The sequence below is a fragment of the Triticum urartu genome, chromosome 6 (genome assembly GCF_003073215.2).
Source record: "Triticum urartu cultivar G1812 chromosome 6, Tu2.1, whole genome shotgun sequence".
Lineage (NCBI taxonomy): Eukaryota > Viridiplantae > Streptophyta > Magnoliopsida > Poales > Poaceae > Triticum > Triticum urartu.
The window spans coordinates 83613236-83626872 of NC_053027.1; the positions used below are offsets into that span (position 1 = coordinate 83613236).

General features: G+C 42.6%; 1 protein-coding gene across 1 annotated transcript; it reads right to left on the reverse strand.

The window, feature by feature from the left end:
* Nucleotides 1-253: 253 nt before the first annotated feature.
* LOC125515838 (54S ribosomal protein L37, mitochondrial-like) lies at nucleotides 254-1654 on the reverse strand. The gene has a single exon (XM_048681338.1). The coding sequence runs from the start codon at nucleotides 928-930 to the stop codon at nucleotides 541-543; it is 390 nt and encodes a 129-aa protein (XP_048537295.1). The 5' UTR covers nucleotides 931-1654; the 3' UTR covers nucleotides 254-540.
* Nucleotides 1655-13637: the final 11983 nt, after the last annotated feature.

Consider the following 13637-nt stretch of genomic DNA (forward strand, 5'->3'; position numbering starts at 1 on the left):
GCAAATGTTGGATCGGACTCTAATATGTTGAACGCATGAGAGAATGCAGCGTGAGGATGCACAACATGATTTTCTTTTATCACTAAAGATCATTGCAGTTTGTGCTAGAAAAGTAGCATTGCAGTGCTGCTCCAAGTTACAGTCTCCTAAATCACATTCACCAATTATTCAAATGAATTCATGAGTCTGATGCAGCATAGTCACCCTTTGCTAATTTTGCAAAGCTGTAATTTTTGTGTGCATGTTCTACTCATATTCAAATATCTCTGTCTTTCTATTGATAGGCTTAAAACTCCTGCTGCAAAACAGTGTACCAAGCCAAGCAAGAGCATGGGAAACTTCCTACAGGATTTGCTGCAAGATACAGAAGTTACCTCTAAACAAGAACATGACAAACAGCATGTTGGTCACATAGCCTACATTGTACTGAGCCAAGCAAATAAGTCACTCCATTATTACCAAAAGTAACTAATAAACCTTGTAACAAAAGACAGGACAATATGCTTACTTTGACCACTACATGAGATGTGATTCTCCTGATCAGTTCTTAGCAGTGAGAGCATTGTTTTCCTTGATCCTAGCCCGGTTGTCCAACTTGACGAAACGCTTCAGGTCTTCATAAGGCAGTGTCTTGGCATCTTTCCTCCGCAGCTCGCTCAGCACAGGACGCTTGTCAACCAGGTGCCACAGCCAGTCAGGGTACTCCGAATCTGGTTGGATCTTCGGGTCAGAACCCTCCTTCAGGATATTTGCCCCAAACACAGTTGTACTCTTCATTTCTTTGCTGAGCACAGGTTTAGCATCAGCCGCACCACCTTTCCCACCCTTCTTTCCCTTGGCCTGAGCTGCAAAGCCTCTTATCCCGACCAGTTGAGCTGCATCCCTTGGAGTAACTCCATGCTTCAATGCTCGTGTCCAAGACATTGCCATTCCTGGGTTGATATTTTAGCTGCATATATCAATCAACAGAACTAAGTGTCAACTCTGCTTAAAAAAGAATTAAGTGTCAACTGATAACATGAGAAAACCACCAATGCTGACAGAAGAAAGAGGTTCAAAATCTGCAAACAATTTAAGGCATTTGAACAGAGGGTCATATGTGTAGAGACGTGTAAAAGGAGTATGCTGAGCACATGAGACTTAATAATGAAAAATCAGGTTTGGGGCCTTGCTGTTGCAGCCTGTTCCGGCCAGGCGGCCATGAGGTTTTCACTTATACTGTAATATAAGGAATTAAACCTCGAAAAGCTTACATGTGTTATTTAAGGCTTGTAATTCTGCCTCCAAGATTTTTACTGCAACTTATTTCGAAATTACTATGTTGATCTACAGAATACACGAATTTCACATGATTAAAGATGATGATGGTAAGATATAACCATCATTCAAAGTAAGGTTCTTGCCAGGTAAAAACAGTTCAAACAACATTCAGATTCGAGCAGCCTGAAGTCCTAAAGAACATCAACACTAGTTCCAGCATCAAGCCCCAGCCAGAGCAAAATGTAAATGATCCCTCTGTGTAGGCCCCAGTATGGCATCATTCACAATATTTTTCAGGTAATAAGCACCACAATGTGATTAGCAAATTTGTCTCTGAGTTCAGCAAAAGTATGAGAAAGGAGAAGACCAGATATGCCCCCCATCAGTTAACACAAGTTTCTTTCTTGTTGAAGCAAAATCGGTTAAAACATACTCCCTCCGTCCGGAAATACTTGTCATGAAAATGGATAAAAAGAGGTGTATCTAGAACTAAAATATATCTAAATACATCCCCTTTTATTCATCTTGATGACAAGTATTTCCGGACGGAGGGAGTAAGACACTACTTCCTGCATCAAGCATCAGCCGACGCAAAATAAGAAACATGATCTAATCCTATAGACCATCTACGCCGCCGCCGCTGCCTTGCTGCGAATGAAGGGATAGAAGAGGGCGCAGGCCGCGCGCAGACAGAGAGAGGGAGAGAGAGAAGAGGGGGGGGGGGGGGGGGGGGGGGGGGGGGGGGGGGGGGGGGGGGTGACCTGCCGCGCCCGCCCTAGATCCCGCTGCCGCCGCCGCGAGAGAGGAAAGTTGAGGGCAAGGAGTAGGGTTTCGTTTGGGGGAGGGTGAGACGAGACCGACAGTTTCTCTTGTCCAGTTTCTTTTTTTTTTTTTTTGAGAGCGCTTCGCTCGTCCAGTTAAGCCGGTAGATTTTGCCACTAGGGTGAATAGTACTTGTATATATCGTCCTTTATTGAATCTTTCACTCGGTATATAATGAAAGTCATTCCCTGGCAAGCATTTTTATACAAATACAATTACTTAATCATGTTGATTCCAAATAAGTTTCAACAAAATTTAACTTAAAAAAATATTTATAGGGTGAATGCGCACCCGGGAGCACCAAATTCGCTTCCGTGCTACAGGATAATACGAAGAAAGTATAAAAAACAACGATTAAATGATTTTTCAATTTAGTTACACGCGCGCAATGGCGGAGCCAGAAATTTTATGGAGCCTGGGCAAGTTGAGCCTAAATGTATAACCTAAAAAGAGTATAATACACCAGAGGTCTTAAAAGTATTCCAAATGTGTCAAATAGGTCCTAAAAGTTTGAAATCATTCACCACGGGTCCTATATGTGTATTTTGCCCGCGCCTTTTAGGGCCTACTTGACACACTTGGAATACTTCTAGGACCTCCAATGTATTTTACTCATCTAGAAATCAAAAATCGGGTATTCCGATATATACAACATATAATGTAGCACCAAAATTTCAAACTTCATATCCAACAAAATGTAATTTTAAAGTAAAGCTATCCATATCACATGTCATTGTTCAATTTCTTCCATCACGGTCAAAAGGATCTCTCACTTAATCATTTTTGGCAAAAGAAAGACGTATAACCAACCTTGCATAGAAGCAAACTCATTACGTTGCCAAAGTCCTGGAAGGCACTACAAGATAAAAAAAATGAATTTGTAATTAAAATAAATTTATTTGTGAAATGTAAATATATTCAAAATAGAAAGTTTGTAAGAATAGAGATGGTCAAATGGAACATACCGACAATGCGCTAAAGAAAAACATGAGGCAATGGAGACTTCATTATAGTAAATGTTCGAATAATATGTGGTACCACAAGTTCACAGTACAAAGCTACTTGCAACAGCTGCATATATGTATCATCAAATATTAAGTCTACAGTAAAGTAAACTAAAATCAGTTATATATTTCTTTCCCTCCTACCAGCAGAAAAACAACAAACTACACATCAAGAAATTTGCATCCTATGACGTAACCAGAAGGTAGAAATATTGCAGGTTGCGACTTCTTACATAGTTACCCTTTCTATAATTTCCAACTGCAAAATATATATTTTTTCTCTATACTGTGCAAGATCACGACATGAACAACAATGCCCTTGGGAGCACGTACAAGCTGCTTTAGCATAGAAATCGGCACGTATGCCTACAGGTTACGAGAGAAGTGCATATTACACCCCCCAACTCTAGCCCTAGTCTAATATACACCCCAACTCCAATACCGTCTAATATACACCCCCAACTCTTAAAACTCGCCATAATTCAACCCTCCCCTCCCTGTTGACCGGTTTTGATCCAGTTTGACCAGTTTTGACTGAGTGAACAGTAAAAATAAAATGTTCCAAGTTTTTTTTGAAAACATTCAAAAATACTTGAGATGTTACATCCATAAATACTTTTTTTTTAAATTCAAAAAATTTCCAAGTTTTTTTCATCGCGTGAACAGTAAATTAAAAAAAAATCACCTTTTCAGCATGTTTGGACACCAGAGTAAATTCGAGATGTCCGTAAATTCAAATTTTTTTTCAAAATTTCAGCTTGGTGAACAGTAAAATCGATTTAACCCTTTTTTTTGCATGGATGATGTTTGAGCGCGTGGTGATTTTTTTTTAGAGAAGTGCATATTACACCCATCAACTCTAGCCCTAGTCTAATATACAATCTCCAACTCCAAAACCGTCTAATCTGCAACCTCCAACTTTTAAAACCGGCCAAAATTCAACCCTCCTCTCCCCTTGACCGGTTTTGACCGGGTCTGACCCGTTGACTGATGAACAGTAAATTTGAAAAAATAATTGGAAAATTCATAAAAATAAAAATAAAAAATTTGTAAATTCAAAAAATAGTTGGGAACAAAATTTTAAAAATAATTTCGACTTTTCCATCATGCGAACAGTAACTCAAAAAAGGTTCGAACTTTTGGAACGAAAATTTTCCCTCGGTCACTGTTCACGCAGTGAAAAAATGATTTTCCTGATTTTTTACTTTTTTGAATACTGTTCACGCTGTTTACAGTAATTCAAAAAACAAATCCCGACGAATTTTGTTTCCAATTTATTACCTCCGGGTACATGTAAAAAACTGAATTTTTAATACTGTTCACCGGTGAAAAGTCGAATTTATTTTTAAAAAATTTTGTTCCCAATTTTTTTTTAAATACTGTTCATCCAGAGGCAAAAAATGCTTTCTAAATTTTTTTTTTCTGAATTTTCATTTTTTCCGAACTTACTGTTTATCAGTCAATGGGTCAAACCCGGTCAAGGGGAGGGGAGGGTTAAATTTTGGCCGGTTTTAAGAGTTGGAGGTTGTAGATTAGACGGTTTTGAAGTTGGGGTTGTATATTAGACTAGGGCTAGAGTTGAGGGGTGTAATATACACTTCTCTCTTTTTTTTGGATTTTTTCCCGAATTACTGTTCACCATGCTGAAAATTTTGATTTTTTTTTCGAATTTACGGACATCTCAAATTTACTCACCTGTCCAAACATGCTGAAAAGGTGATTTTTTTTGAATTACTGTTCATGCGGTGAAAAAACTTGTAACTTTTTGAATTTTGTCAAAAAAAATAATTTTTTTTGTTTTTAAAATTTTTGTTTTTACTGTTCACTCAAGTCAAAACCGGTCAACAGGGAGGGGAGGGTTGAATTCTAGCCGGTTTTGAGAGTTGGGGGTGTATTTTAGACGGTATTGGAGTTGACGGGTGTATATTAGACTAGGGCTAGAGTTGGGGGTGTAATATGCACTTCTCTGACAGGTTACAGGCCACCACAACAAGTTCATATATTCATATCAATCCCAATGGAAATCGATTTTTTTTGAAACTATGATGATTTTTATAATAAATTCGGAAACTATACACCTAATGGAGAAAAATCAAAAGTATCACCCCCGTCGGCCTCTTGTTGGCCGAAAAGGGACTTTTCGGTTTTTTGAAACTATGATGATTTTTATAATAAATTCGGAAACTATACACCTAATGGAGAAAAATCAAAAGTATCACCCCCGTCGGCCTCTTGTTGGCCGAAAAGGGACTTTTCGGTTTTTTGAAACTATGATGATTTTTATAATAAATTCGGAAACTATACACCTAATGGAGAAAAATCAAAAGTATCACCCCCGTCGGCCTCTTGTTGGCCGAAAAGGGACTTTTCGGTTTTTTGAAACTATGATGATTTTTATAATAAATTCGGAAACTATACACCTAATGGAGAAAAATCAAAAGTATCACCCCCGTCGGCCTCTTGTTGGCCGAAAAGGGACTTTTCGGCCTCCTGTTGGCCGAAGAGGGACTTTTCGGCCAACCGTTGGCCAAAAAGTACTTTTCGGCCAACAGTTGGCCAAAGAGTCCCTCTTCGGCCAACACCTGCTCTACTGTTTAAAAAAATTTCATATCAAATAGGATTTTTAGTATTTTAATTTGATTCTTTTTGCATTAGATTAGAAATTTTATGAAGTTTCTGTAGATATCAAGTTTGACTAGATTTGAAAGTTTGAATTTAATTTTTTTCATGAATTTGCTCAAATAACTAGATTGCCTATAATTTGAGTTAGGAGTATTTTTTAAGATGATTCTTTTTGCTACTGGTTCTTTGTGAATTTGTTTATCAGTAGTAATTAATTGGCAAATTTTATAATTATTTAAAATTAGGTTTTTATGAAAACAGTTATGTTTTAGTGTTTGTTAGGTTTTATGCTATTTCTTTTAATTTTAATTGCTTTAAATTTTATTTTCTTTAGTTTTTTGACATATTCTTTTTGTTTCTGTTTAGTTATCAGTAGCTATTTTATTTGTAGTATTTTTTTGTATTTTATTTATTTTATCCTACTAGAAAACTTGTTTTGAGCTTCATAGGAGTTTATATTTAAAAGTGCCTTGTAAATCTTGTACAACCATTGCCGTTTTATACATGAAAAAAAATACTTTCCCGCAATCTTTTTCCCTCCATTTTCTTTGCCGCCATTTTATTTCCCGCCATTCTCTCCCGCCACACTAAGGAGTGCTGCATCGACGGAGGATGACGATGATGCCTTCATGTGGAGTGTGAAACACTGTGTGAGAGAAGTCATAAGTGTGAAACACTCTCCGATGATGATGACGAAGCTGCAAACACTTATGACTTCTCTCAGACAGTGTTTCACACTCCACCAGCAGCACCGACGCAAGAGACACAGACCGTGTCAGACGATGTTATCTACGATCGTGGACACCATGAGGCTCGTTTTATAAGTTGAGAAGTGAAGATGGCGAGAAAGAAGATGGCGAGAAAGAAGATGGCGGGAGAGAATGGCGGGAAAGAAAATGAAGGGAGAGAATGGCGGGAAATAAAATGGCGGGAGAAAATAAAGGGAGAGAATGACGTAAAAACCTAATTTTAAATAATCCTAAAATTCACCAATTAATTACTACTGATAAACAAAGTCACAAAGAACCAGTAGCAAAAAGAATCATCTAAAAAGAATATTCGTAGCTCAAATTATAGGCAACCTAGTGATTTGAGAAAATTCATGAAAATTCAAATTTAAACTTTCAAATCTAGTCAAACTTGATATCTATAGAAACTTCATAAAATTTCTAATCTAATGCAAAAAGAATCAAATTAAAATACTAAAAATCCTTTTTTATATGAATTTTCTAAAAAGTAGAGCAGGTGTTAGCCGAAGAGGGACTCTTTGGCCAACTGTTGGCCGAAAAGTCCCTCTTCGGCCAACAAGAGGCCTAAAAGTCTCTTTTCGGCCAACAAGAGGCCGACGGGGTTATACTTTTGATTTTTCTCTATTAGGGTGTATAGTTTCCGAATTTGCTATAAAAATCATCATAGTTTAAAAAAAATCATGGAAATCCCCTAAATTACCGAAGGCATGTGTTCAGTTATTTATTAAAATCTCATCATCTTGGCATATCAATCCTCAGTAGCCCAGATCAGATAAGCAATCTTTTACCGAAGGAATTGCCGAAGGAGAGGAAGGAGGGGACGAGTAGATTGCGCCCCTCGCTCGTCCTCGGCTGCTCGCCTTCGGCCAGCCTGCAGCCTCCGGTCGCCCAGATCCTTCGCTCGCCGTCTCCCCTGCAACTCCCTGCGCCGCTCAGATGCGAGAAACGAAGAAACGTGTGCAGATTAAAGAAGTCTTTTTGTTCGGTCGGATATTAACTGGGCTGGATTGTCAGCTGAAGGAGGCCCAACACACTCTTGCCCGGGTAATCCCGCATTAGTGAGCAGGTTTAGCCCATCGTAACATTGCCCATCCTTTGCTATCGGACAGGGAGCGAGCCCGGGCAAGTGCCCGGGGTCGCCGGGCGCTGTCTCCGCCACTGCACGCGCGGACAACCTTTTGCGGGAACAACAGAGTGGGTTAGCTGGCATGTTTTGATTGGGTAGAAATAAGGCCAGGCTAGGCTGCTCGCCCTGCAGCCGTGGGATCAGCCGCTTGTGGACTTGTTCTCACCCTGGCCACAGGTAAGAGGAGAAGAAACCGATACGCCACAGTTCCATCCCGGTGACCTTGAAGCACCACTACACCTCGCTTGTGGCGTAGGATGGATGCAGCTCCACCAGGCCATATCGCAGCAATCCGTTCCGAGCACTGCAGGCGGATGCAGCTCCGCTATCCCATGGTTCCAACTCTGACGGGTCACGGGCTTGGCTTCGCTCGCCCATTGCTCACTGGCAGCATCGGGTGCGCCGCACGCCGCGTCGCGGTCACCGACAGTCGCATTGTCGTCTTTCGGTTGCAACTTTCGTCGTCATAGTTGCGCAGCCTTTCACCGGTCGCAGCTTGTAATGTCGACAGTCACAAAGTTTTTGTTTGTCGGTTATAGCTATCCTGGTGCCACTTCCAGCCCGTTGTTATACCGCATCTCGTCGGTTTCAGCAATCGACCTTGCCGGCCGCAGTGGTGGACATCATCAGTTCCAGCAAACATCTGCATTGGTCGCACCAATTTACCTCGCCGGCCCTAGCAAACTGGCGTCGTTGATTCCACAAGCTGTAATCAGAGCAACTGACGGGGTTGGAGCCGGGTTTCATAAAAGCTCCAACCCAAAGTCGGCAGTGCTAGAACCAGAGTTGTATATCGCCATCGCAACTTCTCGTGAGATGTTGGTTGTAGCTCGTTGGCGGGCCCATCCCAGCGTCCAAGGGTGTTGGTTGCAGCTCTTCCATCACGTCGGTTGCGGCTTGTCACCGAGCCATCGCAGCATCCCCGTTGCTGGTTGCAGCTCGTCATGCTGTCGCTTGTAGCTTAATGTGATGACAGTTGCAACTCGTCGTTGCACTCCCGTCTTCCCGTGCAGCAACGCCTCCCACCTTGGTCGACCGGCCAGGCATCACTGCAATGCCCCTAAAAACATAAGGACTGCGAAGGGGTGTCCCTCCCGCTGGCAAAACGGCGCGGTAGTGTCACGTGCGGGCCACGAACGGCACATGAGGCAGGAAAAATAGGGAGAGAAAGAGGTGGCGATTCATGGAGGTTGCCACATGGGCTTCCAAAGCCGTGTGTGCGGTTAAGAACGAGAGATATTTGCCCGGAGAAGAAGAAATAAGGTGCGGTGCGGTGTGTGGTCAGAAGTCGGGACACGTAGCCTTGTGCAGCCACTCCCAAAACCGACACAGAGTAGGCTACACCTTGGCTAGGGCGTGAGTCAGTGAGCGATCGAGCGCTCGGCCGGTCGGCCGGTCAGCAACATTAGCCAAAATAATACCTTTATTTTTTTAGCATGGACATCCAGTGTCTTTACATATACCACTTCTTCTTCCTTCCCCTTCGCCTTGGTATGCCGACCATAGGCTTCACGCGAATCACATGAAACGAGCAAGAACAAATCCGCGTTGGTCGATTGGTCCCATGCAATAGGGGCAATGAAGCTAGATGACTCTAAGCTTAACGGGTAGTGTGCTGCACTCTGTAAATTTGTGTTGGTTCCTTTCGGGTCTTGAAGTCCTTTGCCATCTTGTGTTTCTTGCCCATATGGTGATCAAAGCTATTGGAGGGATGCATTTCCAGATGCCTCACATTTCTAATGTTTTTTGTGCAATCATTTAGCTCATATACTAGTCTTCACATCATTGTCATTTCTCTCTCTTTCTCCCTTGTTTCGGCTATGTTCTTGTTTTTTGGTAGACTTGTAGGTTCAAAAGGAGAGGAAGATTTAAGATCTGTATGGTGCTAGTTATAGGATTGCACAACAACTGGATATATATACTCAGCAAGGTGAGTAGGTGTGAAAGCATGCACTTGTACCATGTCCTTAAGTGTGGATATGCTTAGAGACGGGAGGTTGGCGAGACATTAGTTTTTTTTTTAAAGGTGGTGAGACATTAGCTGATCGTTACAACTCGCCAATGGTCGCTCCCTCTCCTATGTGTGTTACAACTCGCCAATGGCCGCTCCCTCTCATAAAAGCATGTGACAGATATATTTTTTCAGAAGGATAGGTAAGGCCGAGACACAAGAGTTATATGGAAAGGTATGTACTTCAGGACGTGTGCCAGCACGCCCGGCCCCACCCCCTTAAAATTAGGGGGGAGATGATTAGATTAGAAAGGAAAAAGGGAAAAAGACAGCCGTAGGATGAAGTGGGAGCACGGATGGGAGCATGGGAAGGGAGCAGGCAAGCCGGATCCTATTAAGACGTACATTATATATGGATAGAAATAAAGTGTTTTCTGCATATATTGTCTTGAAAGCTAGTGACGGCCTAGTGTTTCAAAATCCATGCACTTCTGAGTTTAGAAATATTCCAGAGATGCTAATCACACACTACAACTGCAACTTACGATTAAAAGTATGGACGTGTTGTATACGAGTACAAGCCTAGGGGAAAAAGGAGGTTTAAAAGAGAGTATGTAGCTAGACTGCACTAGTAAACCGTGTATTGAACCCTATAATGTAAATGTTTATTTTAGTGCCCAATGCTCTGTCAGTTTAAATTAACAGAAAATAAAGAGGTCATTTTTCTTGACAGAGCCACATCATAATTATGTGTTCGTCGAGTGTTTTTAAGCTCCTTTTCCCTTTTGGTTTTGTGTTTGTTGTACATACACATCTCTTCTTCTTTTGCGGATTCTTGTATGTTAACTAAATAGCAACCCGAATTACATCTAAATGTGACGTAAGAACTTTTAAAATGGAGCTATATGTGCAGATAATAGATGGTTTCCTCTTGTACACACCTGATACTTATGTGTCACCAGTCTGTAATGTAACTATTTGTTTATTTCATTTTAGTACAAAGAAAAATGCATAATATGTCGTGTAGCCATTGCAACAAATTCGTAAAAGTATTTTCTATGTCATAGGCAAGTCTAAGTGGATCATCTTGCTTCTCCCCCTGAAAGCCACTATCTATGTTTTTCGGTGCATGACACATCTCCTGGTCCTACTTTGACAACAAGAGGTAGTACAATTTGCTGACCTTCATCGTCACTAGAAGCATATACGCGCCTTGCCGTGTCGTTCTAACTTTCTACCGTTTATTTGTTTATTACTGATGTGTTAACAACATTGTCAAAAACATGTCCAAAATAGTGGTTGGTGTTGGGGATCGTAGCAGAAATTTAAAATTTTCTACGCATCACCAAGATCAATCTATGAATTCATCTAGCAACGAGAGAGAGAGAGAGATGAGTGCATCTACATACCTTTGTAGATCGCGAGCGGAAGCGTTCAAGAGAACGGGGTTGATAGAGTCGTACTCGTCGTGATCCAAATCATCGATGATCCTAGCGCCGAACGGATGGCACCTCCGCGTTCAACACACGTACGGAGCGGAGACGTCTCCTCCTTCTTGATCCAGCAAGGGGGAGGAGAAGTTGATGGAGATCCAGCAGCACGACGGCGTGGTGGTGGAACCAGCGAGATTCCAGCAGGGTTTCGCCAAGTGCTACTGGAGGAGGGAGAGGTGTCACGGGAGGGAGAGGGAGGCGCCAGGGCTTAGGGTGCGGCTGCCCTCCCTCCCCTCCACTATATATAGGGGCTAGGGGGCGCATGCCCCCTTGGAGATCCCATCTAGAGGGGGGGGGGGCGGCGACCCCTTGGGGGCAACGGCCCCCTTAGGATTTCCAACCCTAGGCGCCTTGGGCCTTTGGGTGGGACGCACCAGCCCACCAGGGGCTGGTTCCCACGCCACTTCAGCCCATGGGGCCCTCCGGGATAGATGGCCCCATCCGGTGGACCCCCGGGACCCACATACAATACCGGTGACCCCCGAAACTCTCCCGGTGGCCGAAACTGGACTTCCTATATATATAAATCTTTACCTCCGGACCATTCCGGAACTCCTCGTGACGTCCGGAATCTCATCCGGGACTCCGAACAACTTTCGGTTAACCGCATACTAATATCTCTACAACTCTAGCGTCACCGAACCTTAAGTGTGTAGACCCTACGGGTTCGGGAGACACGTAGACATGACCGAGACAACTCTCCGGTCAATAACCAATAGCGGGATCTGGATACCCATGTTGGCTCCCACATGCTCCACGATAATCTCATCGGACGAACCACGATGTCGAGGATTCAATCAATCTCGTATACAATTCCCTTTGTCAATCGGTATGTTACTTGCCCGAGATTCGATCGTCGGTATCCCAATACCTCGTTCAATCTCGTTACCGACAAGTCACTTTACTCGTTCTGTAACACATCATCCCGTGACCAACCCTTAGTCACATTGAGCTCATTACGATGATGTCTTACCGAGTGGGCCCAGAGATACCTCTCTGTCATACGGAGTGACAAATCCCAGTCTCGATTCGTGCCAACCCAACAAACACTTTCGGAGATACCCGTAGTGCACCTTTATAGCCACCCAGTTACGTTGTGACGTTTGGCACACCCAAAGTATTTCTACAGTATCCGGGAGTTGCACAATCTCATGGTGTAAGGAAAAGATACTTGACATTAGAAAAGCTTTAGCAGACGAACTACACGATCTTGTGCTATGCTTAGGATTGGGTCTTGTCCATCACATCATTCTCCTAATGATGTGATCCCGTTATCAATGACATCCAATGTCCATGGTCAGGAAACCGTAACCATCTATTGATCAACGAGCTAGTCAACTAGAGGCTCACTATGGACATGTTGTGGTCTATGTATTCACACATGTATTACGATTTCCGGATAACACAATTACAACATGAACAATAGACAATTATCATGAACAAGGAAATATAATAATAATCATTTTATTATTGCCTCTAGGGCATATTTCCAACAGTCTCACACTTGCACTAGAGTCAATAATCTAGTTACATTGTGATGAATCGAACACCCATAGAGTTCTGGTGTTGATCATGTTTTGCTCGAGGAAGAGGTTTAGTCAACAGATCTGCGACATTCAGGTCTGTATGCACTTTACAAATATCTATGTCTCCATTTTGAATATTTTCACGAATGGAGTTGAAGCGACGCTTCATATGCCTGGTCTTCTTGTGAAACCTGGGCTCCTTGGCAAGGGCAATAGCTCCAGTGTTGTCACAGAAGAGAGTCATCAGGCCCGACGCATTGGGAATAACTCCTAGGTCGGTAATGAACTCCTTCATCCAGATTGCTTCATGTGCTGCCTCCGAGGCTGCCATGTACTCCGCTTCACATGTAGATCCCGCCACGACGCTTTGCTTGCAACTGCACCAGCTGACTGCCCCACCATTCAAAATATACACGTATCCGGTTTGTGACTTGGAGTCATCCAGATCTGTGTGAAGCTAGCATCGACGTAACCCTTTACGACAAGCTCTTCGTCATCTCCATAAACGAGAAACATATCCTTAGTCCTTTTTAGGTACTTCAAGATATTCTTGACCGTTGTCCAGTGTTCCATGCCGGGATTACTTTGGTACCTTCCTACCAAACTTACGGCAAGGTTTACATCAGGTCTGGTACACAGCATGGCATACATAATTGACCCTATGGCCGAGGCATAGGGGACGACGCTCATCTTTTCTCTATCTTCTGCCGTGGTCGGGCATTGAGCCGTGCTCAATCTCATACCTTGCAATACAGGCAAGAACCCCTTCTTGGACTGACCCATATTGAACTTCTTCAATATCTTGTCAAGGTACGTGCTCTGTGAAAGACCAATGAGGCGTCTCGATCTATCTCTATAGATCTTGATGCCTAATATATAAGCAACTTCTCCAAGGTCCTTCATTGAAAAACACTTGTTCAAGTAGGCCTTTATGCTTTCCAAGAATTCTATATCATTTCCAATCAATAGTATGTCATCCACATATAACATGAGAAATGCTACAGAGCTCCCACTCACTTTCTTGTAAACACAGGCTTCTCCATAAGTCTGTGTAAACCCAAACACTTTGATCATCTCATCAAAT